The 17,537-nt window shown below is 34.9% G+C and overlaps 1 protein-coding gene across 1 annotated transcript in view; it reads right to left on the reverse strand.

The window, feature by feature from the left end:
* Positions 1-17,537, reverse strand: part of LOC122789668 (sorting nexin-25-like) — a 157,036-nt gene that overhangs the window by 99,829 nt on the left and 39,670 nt on the right. Inside the window, exon 2 of the mRNA XM_044057084.1 lies at positions 14,162-14,355. Coding sequence (XP_043913019.1) covers positions 14,162-14,342 — 181 coding nt within the window. The 5' untranslated portion in view covers positions 14,343-14,355. The remainder of the gene's footprint in view (positions 1-14,161; positions 14,356-17,537) is intronic.

Here is a 17,537-nt window from a genome sequence, read left to right on the forward strand (position 1 = left end):
CAGAACAAGAGGAGCAACTGAAGAATGCTCAACAGAAAATAAGGGATTACGTCAATAATATAAGAGTTGAGAAAGATTGCTGTATGAATCTGTTTTTTAATAATAACTCTAGAGCACAAAACCTTTTAGCCCAACGACTCGGGCAACAGAAAGTAGAAAGGGCTGTTGCCAAGCTTATGGAGCCTATAACAATGAAGACAGCAAGAGATCTCATAGAGGTATTAGAAATATTTTGGAAGTTCTATTAAAGTCTGTATAAAGCAGAAAATATAGAAATCAAGAAAAGGTACAAATGGAAATGTTTATGGAAGAATTAAATATGCCAAGGTTAGAGATAGAAAAAGCTCAATTATTGACAGGATAGGAGGAGATGAGATAAAAATAGTGATGCATAACTAAATCCACAGGAAAGTTCCCAGGAATAGATGGTATTCCTGTGGAAGTTTAGAAGGTAGGATTATAAAAAACAAGACCTTCCATATCTTTATCAGTTAACAATATTTTTAGAGGAGGAGAAGTACCAACACCGTGGAAGAAAGCAGTGGTAGCTGTAATACTTGAAGAGGGTAAAGATCCATCAGATACAGGCTCATTTCAATACTAAACCATGATTATAAAGGGTTTATGTCTATAATGGCTAAGAAAATGGCAAATGTGATGGCAAAATTGAAAGACATGGATCAATGTGGTTTTGTGGAGGGGAGGCAAACATTTGACAACATTAGCAGAAAATTGATGATCTGGATAAAAGCAGAATGTAAGAAAATACCACTGTTGGTGGTGGGTCTTGATGCAGAGAAAGCATTTGACAGTGTAAGCTGGGACTTTATGAGCAGGGCAATGGAAGAATTTGCTTTCCCTGATAAAATTATAAGGTTGATTAGGAGGATATATGAGGGATCAGAGGCAAACATTTAAGTGGGTGGGTTCCTCTCTGATAATTTCTACCCGAGCAGACGAACCAGGAAGGGGTGTCCTCTTTTCCCCTTTCTTATTTGCATTTTACTTAGAACCACTAACAAAGAAAATAAGGGACTCAAACATTTAAGGATATAATTGATATGGTAGTCATGAAAAGCTGGGTCTATTTGCAGATATTATTTTATACCTTATAAAACCAGAAAAGAACATTTCAGTGTTGTGGGACATTTTGAGACAATTTCTAATCTTTTTGGGATACAAAAGTAATGAAGCTAAAACAAAGGCAATAGTGGTAAATTATGTTCTCACATACAAATTGGTTCCGCTATATCCATACTTATGATGTGGACATGATAAAATGAAGTACTTAGGAGTATGGACTAAAAATTCTGGTGCGGCAGGTCAGGATATGTGGGAAGAGACTAAACAAAAGGCAATACAAAAACTAAGAAACTGGAAGCTCTGTTATATGGATATGGATAGTAAGATAAAAGCAGTTAAAATGTTTTTAGTCCCTTTAGTCTTGTACACAGGTCAGGCAAATTTTTAGCAACCAGAAGAGAAGTTGTGGGTAACAATAAAGAGCTGAAGGATATTCTCTGGCAGGAGAAGATGGCAAGAGAGAAGTGGGATAAGCGGATTCTTCCAATATAACAAGGTGGATTAGGATTACCCAATTTGAATGGGGTATTTCAGAGCTACAGTTAAGTCTCTTGTACATAGCACAAGCAGAAACCTATAATTCTAAGTGCAAAGGTATGATAAACAACAAGGAAGCTTCAGAAACAGAGAGACATGGATTTTGGATGCAGATCCTTAAGGAGAATAACAATAATTGTACAGATTATATCCTTAACGTAGTAGAAGGTATTTCAATAAATAAGCCAACATGGGAATGGAGAAAGGAGATTCTGCCAGTAGGGATGACTGCAGTTAGGGATGAAGACAGTAGGCAAAAGGAGGCTGGAATTCAATGGAGAAAACTAACAAAGGAACCAAGGTACTGGAAGCAAATACCTAGAGAGGGAAATGTAATAGAATGGAATAACGTCAAAAATTTATTTGGGGGCGGAGCCTGAATGGCTAATTGAAAGCAGCAGTGTTTTAGAGCTCCATATAACTAGTTAAATAAGACAGGAAAAAAATCCTTTTTTTCCTTCAAAGCATAAGATCTTATAGATAAAGGACTAATTTACAAAATTAGAAACTTTGAAGTTTTTCAAATAATTTCCTGTCAAAAATATTGGAGGTTTATTCACTTGTTAAAATGAGCAACTCTAGGAATTCTCACCAGGATGCTGCCTTAAAGAAAGAACTACAACAGATGACATCCACCCTACAGGGGTTGTCTTTGAAGATGGATGATTTTATAGACAGCCTAGAAAATCTTAAAACACGCAGTCAAAAAAAAGGCTGACACCCTCAAGAAAATGCTACACCATTACCAGACAAGGATAACAGGAACAGAGTTTTCTCTAAATGACTTAGAAAGCAGACTTAGAGAGGCTTCTTAAACACTTGGTTGGTTAATAAAGTAGATGACATGGGAAATAGGGAGAGGACAAATAATATCAGGATTTCTGGATTACGAGAAAACACAGAAGGTGAGGACATTATTTCCTTTTTATCAAGCTGGATCCCTGACTTTTTAAATTTAAAAGGAGGACTTTCCTTTGGCAATGAAAGGGCACACGGAGCAAATGGGAAACCTGCCACTAACTCAAACTCTCCTAGGTCAATAATCATCATATTTCTTTCATACTTGGACAAGGAACTGATTTTAAGATCTGCTTGGAGGAAGGCACCTCTAAAATATAAACAGAGCCTGATGAGATTTGATAACGACTATTCATCTAGAATAATGGAACAAAGGAAAAAAAGTGTGGCCAATGATAAAGTTTCTGTAACAAAATAACATCAAGACACAACTTGCATATCCAGCTAAGATAAGAATACTGTATGCCAACAAGATGAGGACTTTTATTGACAGAGGACACCTCTTCATTTATTAACACTAATAATGTGATTACTTTACCAGAAGATATGGATTGGATGTCACCTTCTCTCAAAAGAACAAAAGAAATAAATGTCTGGACAGACGTCAAAAAGAAGAAGCAAAAGACTGATACTGTTGCATCCAAATCTCTCAAAGCATCTACTATGATATGAATTGCTTTAACATTAAAGGACCAATTTGACTGCTTGGAATTTTAAAACAAAGGTAAACTAACTACTGGAATCTTTATCTATATTTTTTGAAAATAGATGAGACATGAGTTTTCACATTACCTCGGGTATGTAAAACAGGGTACTTTTCTTTCACAGGAGGGGGTTATATAGTACATCAAATATTTATACTGTAAATCAACATACATAGTATGTGTGTATTTTCTCTTAATTTTCTCTTTTCTTTCTCTATCTTCTCTTTTATTATTTTCATTATTTATTTTAACTGCATCTTGTCTCCCTTTCTAAATTCTCTCCTATTTACTATACTAATATAGTCTGTATATATTTAATAACTCACTATCTAATACATAGATAGTCTAAAATAATCTAGTTTTAAGGTAATTGGAATTCTTCTTCTTTTGGCTGCTCCCATTAGGGGTCGCCACAGCAGATCAACTGTTTCTATTTCTTCCTGTCCTCTGCATCTTGCTCTGTCACACCAACCGCCTGCATGTCCTCTCTCACCACATCCATAAACCTCATCTTAGGCCTTCCTCTTTTCCTGTTACCTGGCAGCTTCATCCTTAGCATCTTTTTCCCAATATACTCTGCATCCCCCCTCAGCACATGGCCAAACCAATGTAATCTTGCATCTCTGGCTTTGTCTCCAAACCTTCCAACCTGGGCTGACCCTCTAATATACTTATTCATAATCCTGTCCATCCTTATCACACCCAGTGCAAATCTTAACATCTTCAATTCTGCCACGTCAAGCTCTGACTCGTGCCTTTTTGTCAATGCCGCTGTCTCCAACCCATATAACATAGCTGGTCTCACTACCCTCTTGTAGACCTTCCCTTTCACTCTTACTGGTACTTGTCTGTCACAAATCACTCCTGCCACTCTTCTCCACCCACTCCATCCTGCCTGTACTCTCTTCTTCACCTCTCTTCCACACTCACCATTACTCTGAACTGTTGATCCCAAGTATTTAAACTCATCCACCTTCAACACCTCTACTCTCCTGCATCCTCACCATTCCTCTATCCTCCCTCTCATTCACAAACATATATTCTGTTTTAGTCCTGCTGACCTTCATTTCTCTTCTCTCTAGAGTGTATCTCCATCTCTCCAGGGTCTCCTCCACCTGTTCCCTACTCTCACTACAGATCATGTCATCTGCAAACATCATAGTTCACGGGGACTCCTGTCTGATCTCGTCTGTCAACCTGTCCATCACCATTGCAAATAAGAAAGGGCTCAGAGCTGATCTTTGATGTAATCCTGTCACTCCCACCACAGACCTCAATGCTGTCACACTACCCTTGTACATATCCTGTACCACTCTTACATACTTCTCTGACACTCCTGACTTCCTCATACAATACCACAACTCCTCTCTAGGCACCCTCTCATATGCTTTCTCTAAATCCACAAAGACATAATGCAACTCTTTCTGACCTTCTCTGTACTTCTCCATTAACACTCTCAGAGCAAACATAGCATCTGTAGTGCTCTTTCCTGGCAAGAAACCATACTGCTAATCACTAATCATCACCTCCCTTCTTAACCTAGCTTCCACTACTCTTTTCCCATAACTTCATGCTGTGACAGATCAGTTTAATCCCGCTGTAGTTACTACAGCTCTGCACATCACCCTTATTCTTAAAAATTGGTACCAAAACACTTTCTCCATTCCTCAGGCATCCTCTCACTTTCCAAGATTTCATTAAACAATCTAGTTAAAAACTCCACTGCCATTTCACCTTAACACCTCCATGCTTCCACAGGTATGTCATCTGGACAAACAGCCTTTCTATTCTTCATCCTCTTCATAGCTATCCTTACTTCCTCCTTGCTAATCCACTGCACTTCATGATTCACTATCCGCACATCATCCAACCTTCTCTCCCTCTCATTCTCTTCATTCATCAGCCCCTCAAAGTACTCTTTCCATCTGCTCAGCACACACTCCTCGCTTGTGAGTACGTTTCCCTCATTATCCTTTATCACTCTTACCTGCTGTACATCTTTATTAGCTCGGTCCCTCTGTCTAGCCAATTGGTACAGGTCCTTTTCTTCCTCCTTAGTGTTCAACCTTTTATACAACTCTTCATACACCCCATCCTTAGCCTTCGCCACCTCTCTCTTTGCCATGCACCTCATCTCCTTATACTCTTGTTTACTTTCTTCATCTCTCTGACAATCCTACTTCTTCACCAACCTCTTTCTCTGTATACTCTCCTGTACTTCTTCATTCCACCACCAGGTCTCCTTGTCCTCCTTCCTCTTTCCAGATGTCACACCAAGCACCTTTCTAGCAAACTTAATTATTACAATATTTATTTGATTAATGATAGCCACTGTTATGCTTATTGAGACTGGGGACATGTTCGTGATTTAACTCCGAAATGTTCCATTCATGTATATATGTCCTTTGAATTATTTCCTTTTAGTACTAATATATATATATATATATATATATATATAGATATAGATATATATATATATATATATATATATATAAAAAGAAGAGAAAAATGTACTGCTGGTTAAGAGAAGTGAAGATTTCTTCACATTCTATTTGCGTTGTCATAGCAACAGTAAACAATTGCTGCAGTTTCTAAGGACACTGTGAACCTGTAAAGTGCATTTAGCCTCACAGATAAATAAGGAAAAGCAATTTTAGTTACTAAAATGAAAAACTTAAGCAAGGTAAAATAAATACAGAATAGGGCTATTTGTAAATATTTTATGATTTATCCTCATAGGATTACATATTCCTGGAAACACAACTGAAATGCTCCCAAACTACGTGCACTTAAATGTAGCTACTTGATTAAACAGTATTACTCAGCTTAACATGCTGATTCCACAAACTGTCTGCACTGTAAAAGTTACATTTTATATGTTACTTGAAATTGACCGTCTCTGGAGCACATGAAGATATATATTACTTTTTGCAACATGTTATCTTTGCAGTTACCTCACACACTACAAACTCACTTGGCAACTGATAACTATTCATTTAAAATACCAGTTTAAATATTAAATGTGCCCTTGAAATGCTATTGACATTTTCACAAAATATAATCTGGACTGTAAAATGAATGACTTGAAAGAAGTGAAGTAATGCATAGATTTCAAAGACAGTTCTTGACACTACAGTACAAGTAAAAATGTATATTCACATGGAAGTATTGAAATGTTTTAGTCTTCCAGTTAAAATAGCTTACTGTCATTTTGTGTTATCAGAAAATTTGAAGAGTTAGGAAATGACTATTCTTTGTCTATATAATGATTATTAGACAGATGTTAGACTCTGCTTTGTTTACTGAATTGTGACACATGTTTATGAGGAAAAGTGGACTCAATTACTCACATTGGACTACACCATTCCTGGAAACTCAACTGAAATGTCCCCAAATTACTGGTGGACTTAAATGAAACTGCCTGATTAATAGCATAATTTACTTTAACCTGAATCCATAAGCTATCTGCTCTATATATGCTACATTATGTATGTCACTTGCATACGACCGTCTCTAGAGCACACAAAAAGTACATATTTTTGCAACATGCTATATTTGCACTAACTATACATTCTAAACTAACTCAACCGGCAACTGACAAGTTATTTATTTGAAACATCAGTCTAAATATTAATTGTGCCCTTGAAATATTGTTGCCGTTTTGACAAAACGAAACCTGAATTGAAAAATTAATGATTTGAAGTGAAGTATTGTACAGATTTCAAAGACAACTATTGATACTACAGCATAAGTAGAAATGTATACATGCAAGGAAAAATTGAAATGCTTTACACTTTTAGTTAAAATAGCTTATTGTTAACTTTTTGCTTTATCAGAAAATTTAAAGAGCTAGGAAATTATTTCTAAATTGTCTTTATAATGTTTACTAAAGTGATGTTAGTCACTAACTTGTTTAATGGATTTCAAGTCATGTACAAGACGGACTACTGAATGTTATTTCTGTTTACCTATGTTTTCTGAATTGCTTTTTTTAGTACTGATTTAAAACAAGGGAAAGAAAGGGAAGGGAAATCTCTGTTTTTGGTCAAGGGAGGAGAGGCTTAAGAGTATTCTAACTGCCCCCTCTATTTGATTAATACTAACCTAAGGTAAGCCTTGATTACCATTATGGGTACCTACACATTCATTCTAGACCTGATGTGATTACTCATTCTGGGAGCAGGAGGTGCCCTATGCAGGGTGGGAATTGTCAGGGTGATCATGGTTTATTCTTAGACTCTGCTTTGTAAATCTATAAATATGTAAAAGCACTGCATACTAGAATGTAGGGCGCCTCTATTCAGAATCAGGATACCATTGATAATCCGTGTCTTTTCATAAGTGTAAGTTGAGGTTGGTGAGCTGAAGAGTGGGAAAGTAAAGGAAGACAGCACACCTACAGTTGTTTGTCTTTTCGGCTTTTCCCAGTTAGGGGTCGCCACAGTGGAACTCTGGTCCGCTAATGATTGGCAGTCGAATTTTTTACGATGTCAAGTTGCCAGCCCAACCTTCAGCGAAGGCACACCTATTCACGCATGTCTTTTGGAGGCCACTTGACCGCGAGGAGGACATGCAGACTCCACACAGAAGGCACTCTAGCCGAGAATCAAACAGGAGAACCTCCTGCTGTAAGGAAACAACGCTACCGCTGTACCACCATGGCTCTACAGCACACCTACAGTAAATTCATATTTCATTGGTAATCACTCATTGTCTCCTACAGAGACCTTTTAGTCAAATTATTTTAGTAATAATCTATTTGTTGCTTGGCTTAGTTAGTGTATACTCATCTGTTGCATTTAATTTATCCAAAATGGCATATCTGACATGTTTGGGATCTCTTAACTCATTCCCTCCAGCAGAGGTCTTTTGAGTGTGCACTTTTAACTCCCAGTGGGTGTGGCTTCAGCCTTTAAAAAATTACATTATCACCTTTCACTTCTAAGAAATACTTATTGACAGAGGTCATATATCAATACAACTGTGTCTGCCATCATATATGCTTCTAGATGAAATATTCTGATACATTGTGTGTAGCATGGATTTGGAATTAATGCAAATATGAACATGAAATATTTGACGCCTAGAGGAGCAGTAGGAGGTAAATGCAGAAACGCCTGTAGACATCACTCAGCTGTAATGAGTTAAGGGTAACTAAATACTGGAAATTTTCTAAGTCAACATAATTGGTTCTACTACTAACATTCCATCCTGATAAATAAAATACAATAGAATAATATAGAATTTCATATTTCTGTTCGTTAAAGGTATGAGTGATGATCCAATAGATCTATCTATTTAGTTAGGAATTACTTTCATTCCATGTTTAATGGGAAATTCATATTTACTTGTACTTGATACTTCAGAATTAATGTTTTATAGAAGTACTTTTTTAAAGCCTGACCAAAATGTTACCCTACTTATATTTAAAGAAAGAAAGAACATTAAATTACACTCCCAAGTTTACACACACAAAAATAACATGCAATGCTATCAATGAATATGGTATAGCTACTATAATCAAAATAAAAAAAGAAACAAGGTTTCTTCCAACAATAACTTGAAATGGATTTAACATTGTTATCATTAAATACTAATGGCTTAAATAATGCAAATAAAAGAACAACCTTACTAACATATTTAAATCTAAATAAGGCACTAGTATTTCTCCAGGAAACACATTTTTAAGACTAATGATAGCTTTATTTGGAACCCTAAGGACTAGACAGTCTTAGCTCAATCCTTCTATAGAACAAAGACAAAAGGAGTATCAATTCTCTGGAAGAAAAACAATCACTCCAAAACTTATTTATAAATATGAAGACAAACAATGTCTACTAGGTGTTTGTTATAATTACATTTAATAACAAAATATGGACCATGGTCAATCTTGCAGCAGGAATGGTTAAAAACTCCTAGATTTTATTTCCAACCATTACAAAGGAAATCTTATACTGGGAGGAAACTTTAATTGTACTTTAGAAGCTTCTGAAGCCACCAAGAAGTCTTTGCGCATAGCAACTATTTCAAAATCTTTAAAAAGATGGATTGATTCATTCATTTAATAGACACTTTTAAAGTAAAAAATGATTAATCCTTATTATTTTCCCATAAAGACCATAGATTTGGAACAGAAACTAGAATAGGCAAATTATTTTTAGTTCAAGATTTACAAACAAAAATCCTCAACTTCTCAATAGTTTCATGCCCCTTCTCAGATCATGACTCTCTGATAATGAAGCTCCAAAGAGTTTAAACCTTTAATCCTCTCAACTAGAATTCCATCATATATCATGAAAATTAAAGAATTCAGACCCTGGATGTTGTCAGAACTACAATTATTTCTTGAAATTAATAATACAACAGAAATCAGTAGAGTCATGGTTTGGGACTCATTAAAAGCGTACTTGTTAAGACCCTTAGCTGGTACAAAAACAAAGTTAGAGAGTGGGAATCTGAATCATTAGACTTGCAAACCAGACTCGACAGCAAAATCTAAAAAAAAAAAAATCAGAATTGTCCAGAAGTCAAAAAAGAAATAGAGGAGTTAAATAAAAAATATAATGAAATTCTAACACGCAAAACTTGTCTAACCTTGGAAAATTAAAAAAAACTCATTAGCCACCTCCCACAGATATCTACATAACTTATCTACAAGAATTAAAATACAATCTAAAGCAAATAACATTAGTAGTACACATCATGAAAAGGGAAAAAAATGATCAGATATAGGAGACATCCTTGAAGCATTTCCATTCCATTATATGGAACACTTCAAAAAAGAAGATTTAGATACCAACCAAATAAACTTAGATACAAACCTTATCAATCTAAAAAAAAATTCCAGAAAACTTAAAACTAGACCTACAAAAACCTATATCCTACAAATAAATTGTTGACAAGATAAAAGAAAGTAAATCTAACAAAGCTCCATGGATAGATGGTATAATTATAGAAATTTACAAACTCTTCGCTTCAACAGTAATTTCCCTTTTACATAAAACTTTGCTAGAAATCCAGTCAGAATAAAAAATATCACCCTCATAGAAATATTATCTCATAACACCAATTCTAAAAGATAATAAACCATCAGACCTTTGCACCTCATACAGACCTATATCATTACTGAATGATTACAAAATATCAGTGTCAATCCTAGCTAAGAGAATGAAAATCCCACTTTCAGAGACAATTAATAATGATCAAACTGGATTTTTACATAACAGGCACACGCATGATGATATTAAAACGATACTTACTCTTATAGATTATGTCAATAAAGAAGATAAACATTTGTAATCGGATTAGACATAGAAAAAACCTTTGATTCCCTCAACTGGGAATATCTATTTAAAACTTTAGCATTATTTGAAATTCCTCCTCCCTTCATCTTATTACTAAAAAACATATATATTAATAACTTAGCCTACATTAAATTAGGTCCTTTCACCTCAGAATCTAGCCATATAATGAAAGGTACTAAACCAGGATGCCCCCCTTTCTCCTATTTTATTTGCTTTGGCTATAGAAATAATAATACGCAGTAATCCAAGAATAAAAGGAATAGAAGTCTATGACCAGTACATATCTAAAATAATGCTTTTTGCCGATGATATTTTATTAACCCTATCAAACTCCAGAGTCTCATTAGGATAGCTAGAAGAAGTAATGGAGACATTTTATAAGATTTCAGGTCTACACTTTAATAGATGAAAATCAAAATTTCTATTTTTAAATAAGAAAAAAGAACTACAAGTTACAGATAAATACATCATAGGAAAACAAGAACTTATGCTAAATTTAGGAATAGCGTTATGCAAAAATATAAATGAAGCAATATTAATTATAAAAACATTATTGAAACAATAAAAATATATATAGAAAAGTGGAACAAAATTATATTAACTTTTGAAGACAGATTGCAATTAATAAAAATGGTCTTATTGCCAAAATTACTATATGTAGCATTAGCAATACAGTTAATTCTTAAAAGATGCATTCTTAAAGAAATAAACTCATGTTTAAATAAAATGTTTATGGCATCCCAAAAAGAATAGAGTATCTCTAACTCATCACATTAGACCCTGGAAACAAGAAGGATTGAACTTCCTAGAAATAGAAACATATATAAAAGCATCTGTGCTTAAAACTACAATAGACTGGATAAACCTAAATTATTTTGCCAACTGGAAAGAATTAACAATGGCTATATTAACAAATGAATTTAATCTGTTAAAAAAATTTTAAGAGAAGACAAACAAACCCTGGTACATACTATGCATAAGTATGCAATATAATACAACAAAACCTTCTAAAATAACACTGATTAATCATTACATCAATTCCTTTAGGAAACTTATCAATGCAAACTTAGATTAAAACTTTGGTTTGACCTTTTAACCCCATTTGCCATCACTAAGAAATTTTCTCACAAAATATATAGGGAAACAATAACCTCCTGGGAACAAATGGATTCTTATGCTGGTTTCAATGTGTAAATAAATTAAATGTCTTAGATATACATATGATAAAAATTGCTTATAATATTCCAACACAGGACTGGTTAACCTTACAAAGCATTTTAATGTACACTCAAGATTTATGCAGATTAATTAATTCCTCATTTAAAGATATTCCAAATCTAATAAGTTTTCTGTATGAATTTATATATAATAGTTGTGAAAAGAAAAATTCAATTTCAAATCTATATAAAGAGTTAATAACATAAAACAATTCCCAAACCATCATACTGGCAGTTCTTAACAAAAGGTCAGTCATTGCAGTTAACAGAAGAAATTAAAACTAACATCTTACTATCAGTTAATTACATCTCTAACACACAGTACTGGAAAATATTTAACTAGAAATGCTTACATAGAGCATTTTAACACCAGACAGAATTAAAAAGATCAGTACTACTACAAATGGTTTTTGCTGGAGGTGTGAAAAGTCAAATAAAGCAGACTGGATTCATATTTTTTATGAATGTATTAAAATTAAATCATATTGGAATAGAATCAATAATTTTTACAAGCTTTATGTAATGAATCCTTTACCTTAACTAAAGCACTGATTATACTAAATGTAACTGAAGGTCCCTACCTGTATAAGACAAATATGTATTTGTTATGGACAATACTTCCTATATCTAGGAAATGCATATCCAGAAGGTAAAATTCAAATATACCCCCAACCTTGGAAGAATTCTACACTTTACTGACAACAACTGCATTGATGGAAATAAAAATCAAAGAACTACGAATCTATCCCAGGCCATTGGTAAATAATCCCTGGAAGAAAGTTATATCTTTCTTGGACACACTGCAATAATCAATAATGTATCTCTGATAACTGATCTGTTAATTCTATATTTAATAACATACAATGTATATAATTGAAATTAAGGCTATTGTAAATATTGTATATAGTTGTTTAAAATATTTTAAAATATTATGCAAATGTTATTTTAATTGAAAATATTTTTTTTTGAGGAAAAAATGAATTTATTTGGACTGCAGGTTAGAGTGCCAGCCTTATCAATGATTGAAATCAGAATATAGGTAAAGGGAAAGAAATAGGAAGGTCCTAAACAAAAGACCAGCACTGGTAGATTTTTAGTAGAATCTAGAACAGAAGCTGCTGTTAAAAAAGGAATAATTAGTAGAGCACATAAAATATTGTATAACTACAACAATCAATCAAAGGAGGTTAGGAAAAGATTGGAACGAGAGAATGGATATGCAAAAGAATTTTGGACAAAGTAGAAAAAAGGGAACAAAGGCATAAAAACAGGGACACATTTTAAATATTGCTCTTATAAATTTAGAAAGTAGACAGAAAAATCTTTGTAATAGCATGTATTTTCTTAAGGGTATGAAGCCTTGAAATGTAAATGTCAGTCATTATTTAGTGATTTCAATCCATAGTAATTTGCCAAAAAGTACACATTTTATGAGGAACAGATCAAAAATATGGACATTCTGGAAAAATATGAAGAGTTGAGAGGTATGCACTACAGACAATGTCAGCGTACCAGTGCCACCACTGCCAATATATTGGCTCAGCACATCAGATTAGAACACCACTAAAATCAATTTCTAAATTTGTCTCTATGATGTCAGGGAGTGTTGTTTTAATACCCCCCCCCCATCTTATAGCAGCCTTGCCAACTCAACAATTGCTGTCCTCAGGACTTGTACACGTGCTTCCATGAATGAGCAACCTCCAGATTAAGCCTCTCACTGCTAATGCAGCATAGACCTTTACAGGATTGTACACTGTTTACTGCTACAAACTAGACTACTTCCCTACCCCAAAGATGGGTGAGCAGACATCGGACACTAAACTACCCACCCCTGTAACCCATACAGTGCCTGTGCTTCCAAAAGAAGACAGTTTTAATGAGGCCTTTATCCATCTGCACCATGAGACTGCTAGAAAATGTCCACTAACTACTACCCTCCCTTGTGGCCCATACAGTGCCTGTGCTGCTAATAGAACACATTCAATAAGGCCTTCATCTATCTTCACCATGAGACTGCCAGAAATGTATGCACTTAGTTGCAGAACTACTAGACAATGTTTGGATACTGGTTTGGAAGCAGTGGGAAACCATGAACATTAAACTTTCAGAAAATGCTCATTAATTTAAAATGGATGATTATTTGGATGTTAATATTTGTAGTGGCTCTGGAGAGGACTGGACATTATCAAAACTTGTATTTGAGCAAGTGTCTGCATTTCTGTTTGAGTGTAGCAGAAAACAATTAACAGAAAGATGGTTTAATTGGAGCTTTAAAATAGAGGAACTCGTGGGCCTGTGTTAACTTCTGGTGCTACAGAGATGGACTGAAAACCTACACTTGAGAAGTAGAACTACATAATTTAATGAAAGATGCTCTAAATGTTAAGTGTCAGTGCTAAACAAAATCAGTACAAATGTTTTTTGGACTGTTGCCTAGACCAGTAAGATTAAAAAAGTTAAATAGAAAAGTCAAAGTGCAAACACTTAGTGGAAAATATTTAAAATTACAACATACTTGGAATTCTTTTGAGTAGTAGTTCCTCTGCTTTCTTTTTTGTTTCAATTTTCTCCTCCTCTGTTCTTGGTGGACTGCTTGCTGCAGGCTTTCCACCTGGCCACAAAATTTGCTGAAGAAAATTAATGTAAGAAGCAAATGAGCTTTCAGTGAAGAGTTGGTCAACCTTGTTCTGAAACATTTTGTTCACAGTGCTGAAAAAGAAAAAAAATTATCAAAGTAGAAGCCAAAATAGACATTTTGCAAACTCTATTACTCAATATAATACATGTTGCTGTCAAAGTAATGTGCATTTCTGGTTGTGGTGGAATAAAGAAAGAAGTGATTAAGGATGACCAGCATGACAGAAGTGGGCAATATACAGCTTTGGCAGCAATGCTCTTGAGCAAGTTGGGGAGCAGGGTTTTCTGCTTTGTCCTGTGGGTGTGTGGAGGAAGGTCAGCATATCCATCTTCCCTGTAGTAGAAGGTGCCTACTGCTAAACTCCTTCTGTTAACCCTATGACTTTGTCAGGGATAACAGTTTTCCCAGCAGTATACATCAATCGTGATTCTTACTGCTCACTTGACAAGATCTCACCTGATAAGATCAAAGCATTTTTTGTTTTCCTAGTCACAGTTTCACCATTTAGCACAGTTTAACTGGATATGTAATCTCTGACTCTACTACCTCTAGCTATTTACTTCCCTCACTTCTATACATCACATTTAAACTTACTAATCTGCAAATTACTCAGAAAAATAAACTAGAAAAGTCACTCATATTCTTACTAAAACAATACCTAATGGACACATGGCTGAGCTCATGTTCAACTTCAGGATAACCTATATTTATAACTTCATACTCATGTTACTGTTCATTTAGCTATTTCTACAGAACCATTTAGAAGAACCTTTTAAAATAAGGATTTCCTCAGTTTTGTTCACTACTTTCTTTTGTGTGTGGTGTAAATATATATACACACACACACACACACCTTTTACATGTCCTATCCTATATCTCTATTAGAGATCTATTCCTTTCTTCATACTCGGTTCATATTTTTTTTATTTCTTTAAACATCTCTGGCACACAAAACATCTATCCCTCCAAATTTTCTATGCTTACTTTTTATTCTCTAATCTCAACATTTTATTCCCCTCAACTCTTCATTTTTTTAATACCTGGAAAAATAGAGATTAGATGGAAACTCATTTATATTCAGTACCCTTACTGTAATTTTATTTTTCTCTCAGGGTGTGGCTAAAGCAATTCCTATGCATGTAACAGTTGCAATATCATATTATACCTATGAGTAAAACTTAGATGTTTCTATTTTTAAGTTTTACTTTTATGTCTTCCTTCTGTTTTACTGTAACTTTCAGTGGAGTTTTGATATCCAAGCATCCACTCAGTTGGACTTTCCCAGCAAATGAATCCAAATAAATACATACACAAGGTACAGCTGTACAATAATTTACCATAACAGTAGATGTCCAACTGATCACTGTTACAGTAGTACTAACAAGTGAAATATCCCAGAAGGGTAGCCATATGTCAGACCAAGACACCAAAGCCTAGGTGTCTTTATCTCAGGTCTGACATATGACAAAGTTCATGCCAAAGCTATGTGGTACACAGGGGACATACAAGCATAAAGTACTTCAGGACTTTTCTGACCCAGACCCAAAAAACAGCAAGGTAAAAAGAAAATAGGTACTCAAAAGATATGTGTCAACCAAAAGAAGGGAGAAAAAAAGAATACTGCCATGATCTAAAAAGAATCCATGAAAAGATGGGGGAAAAGGGTGGGAAGTGATGCTTCAACAGCTATCAGCCGGGCGTTACTTCCTATGCTTCCTATGATCACTGTTGCAGTATTACTAATACGTGGGAAGAATTCCAAAACTTTTCATGTCCCAGGGGTAGAGGAATGAAGATTTCAGCTGTAATCTAAAATTTCTTCTGATGGACTTAGTGAATTCTGCTCTACCCCTAGAAAAGACAATCTTGTAATATTTTGTAAAGGTGTGTACAGTAGCCCAAGGTAGCAGCCACAAATAGATCTGGAGTCTACATATTTAAAAAAAGACATGCAAGAAATCTACATTCCCTGGTAGAGTGAGCCTTAACCAAACCTGGAAGCTCCTTCTTTTGGTATGAGTAGCAAAATGAGATGACATGAGAGATCCAATTAGAAATTGTCAGTCCGAAGACAGAAGACCAAATTCTTGTTTTGCAACAAAATTAAAAGTTGATCCGATTTTCTGACAGATTTGGTCTCATCAAGATAAAAACTAAGTTGTCTATGAACATCTAAAGAGTGCAAATTCCTCTCTCGTTTTTGAGAACAGAAAATGTACAGAGGTTGACCGTCTGAGTCAGAGTATGCTCATTGACCAGCTTAGGAATGAAAGATGGCTTAGTACTGAGGGTAATTCGATCTTTATGAAAAACCTAAAAGGAAGGAGAAGCTATGTGCGTTCTGAAACCCTTTTGGCAGAACTACCAATAAGACAGTTTTCCAAGTTAAAAAAAAAACTTGAGGGGGAACAAATGAAGCAGGCAGAGAGAGAGAGAGAGCGTGCAAGGGTTAGTTTTACTAAAACATAATTCAACTCCCAATAAGGGAGAATAGATTTCCTAGGTGGGCTGAGGTGAAGGATGCCCTTTAATGACTGTCTGACCTCAAAACATAAAAATAAAGGTGGATCCCAATCGAAATGTAGGCAGCCATAACACTTACTGCCACCAGGATGAAAAAATTGAACATCAAGGAGAAGAGTAAATTTCAAACATCACTTTTCTCCTTTCAACTTCTTTTTTGTAAGACAAGCCTCCCATGCCCCTCAAACTTGTATATACCAATTCCATGATCACAATGCCACAGAGAAAAAAGGAATATTCTGAAAAATGGCCATCTCAGATTTGATATATGGCAAGTCTATTTTTTTTGGTCATTTAGCCTCTGTTTTGTGACCAACTCCAATGGGTCCCAACATTTCAAATGGATACCAATAAAGGTTGATCCAACCGAAGTAGGCAGAAACTGCTAACAAATGAGCATTAATATAAGAGTATGCTAGATCGGAGTTAAGCAACTCACACAAGTTTTATTAGGAATACCCAACTAAACAAAGGTCCTGGTCTTTTTGGTAACACCAGACAGAAAATTTAGCAGGTTTTCTAGCCTCTTTTTTTAATTTCTCCAAATCTTTTGTGTTTTTAATACTGTGACGGGAATGGGCTTCATTCCCAAGTCAAAGTATGATTAAAGTTAATGAAATTAGTATTGTTTCAATCTTTGTCAGACAGAAGTGCTCTTTGCAGCACCCGCAATGTGCCCAGTAATGACTCCTCCTGCAATCCATACTGAATTACATGTAATGGTAACATA

The sequence above is a fragment of the Protopterus annectens genome, chromosome 15.part0 (assembly GCF_019279795.1).
Source record: "Protopterus annectens isolate FY-2018-M chromosome 15.part0, PAN1.0, whole genome shotgun sequence".
In the NCBI taxonomy this organism is placed as follows: domain Eukaryota; kingdom Metazoa; phylum Chordata; order Ceratodontiformes; family Protopteridae; genus Protopterus; species Protopterus annectens.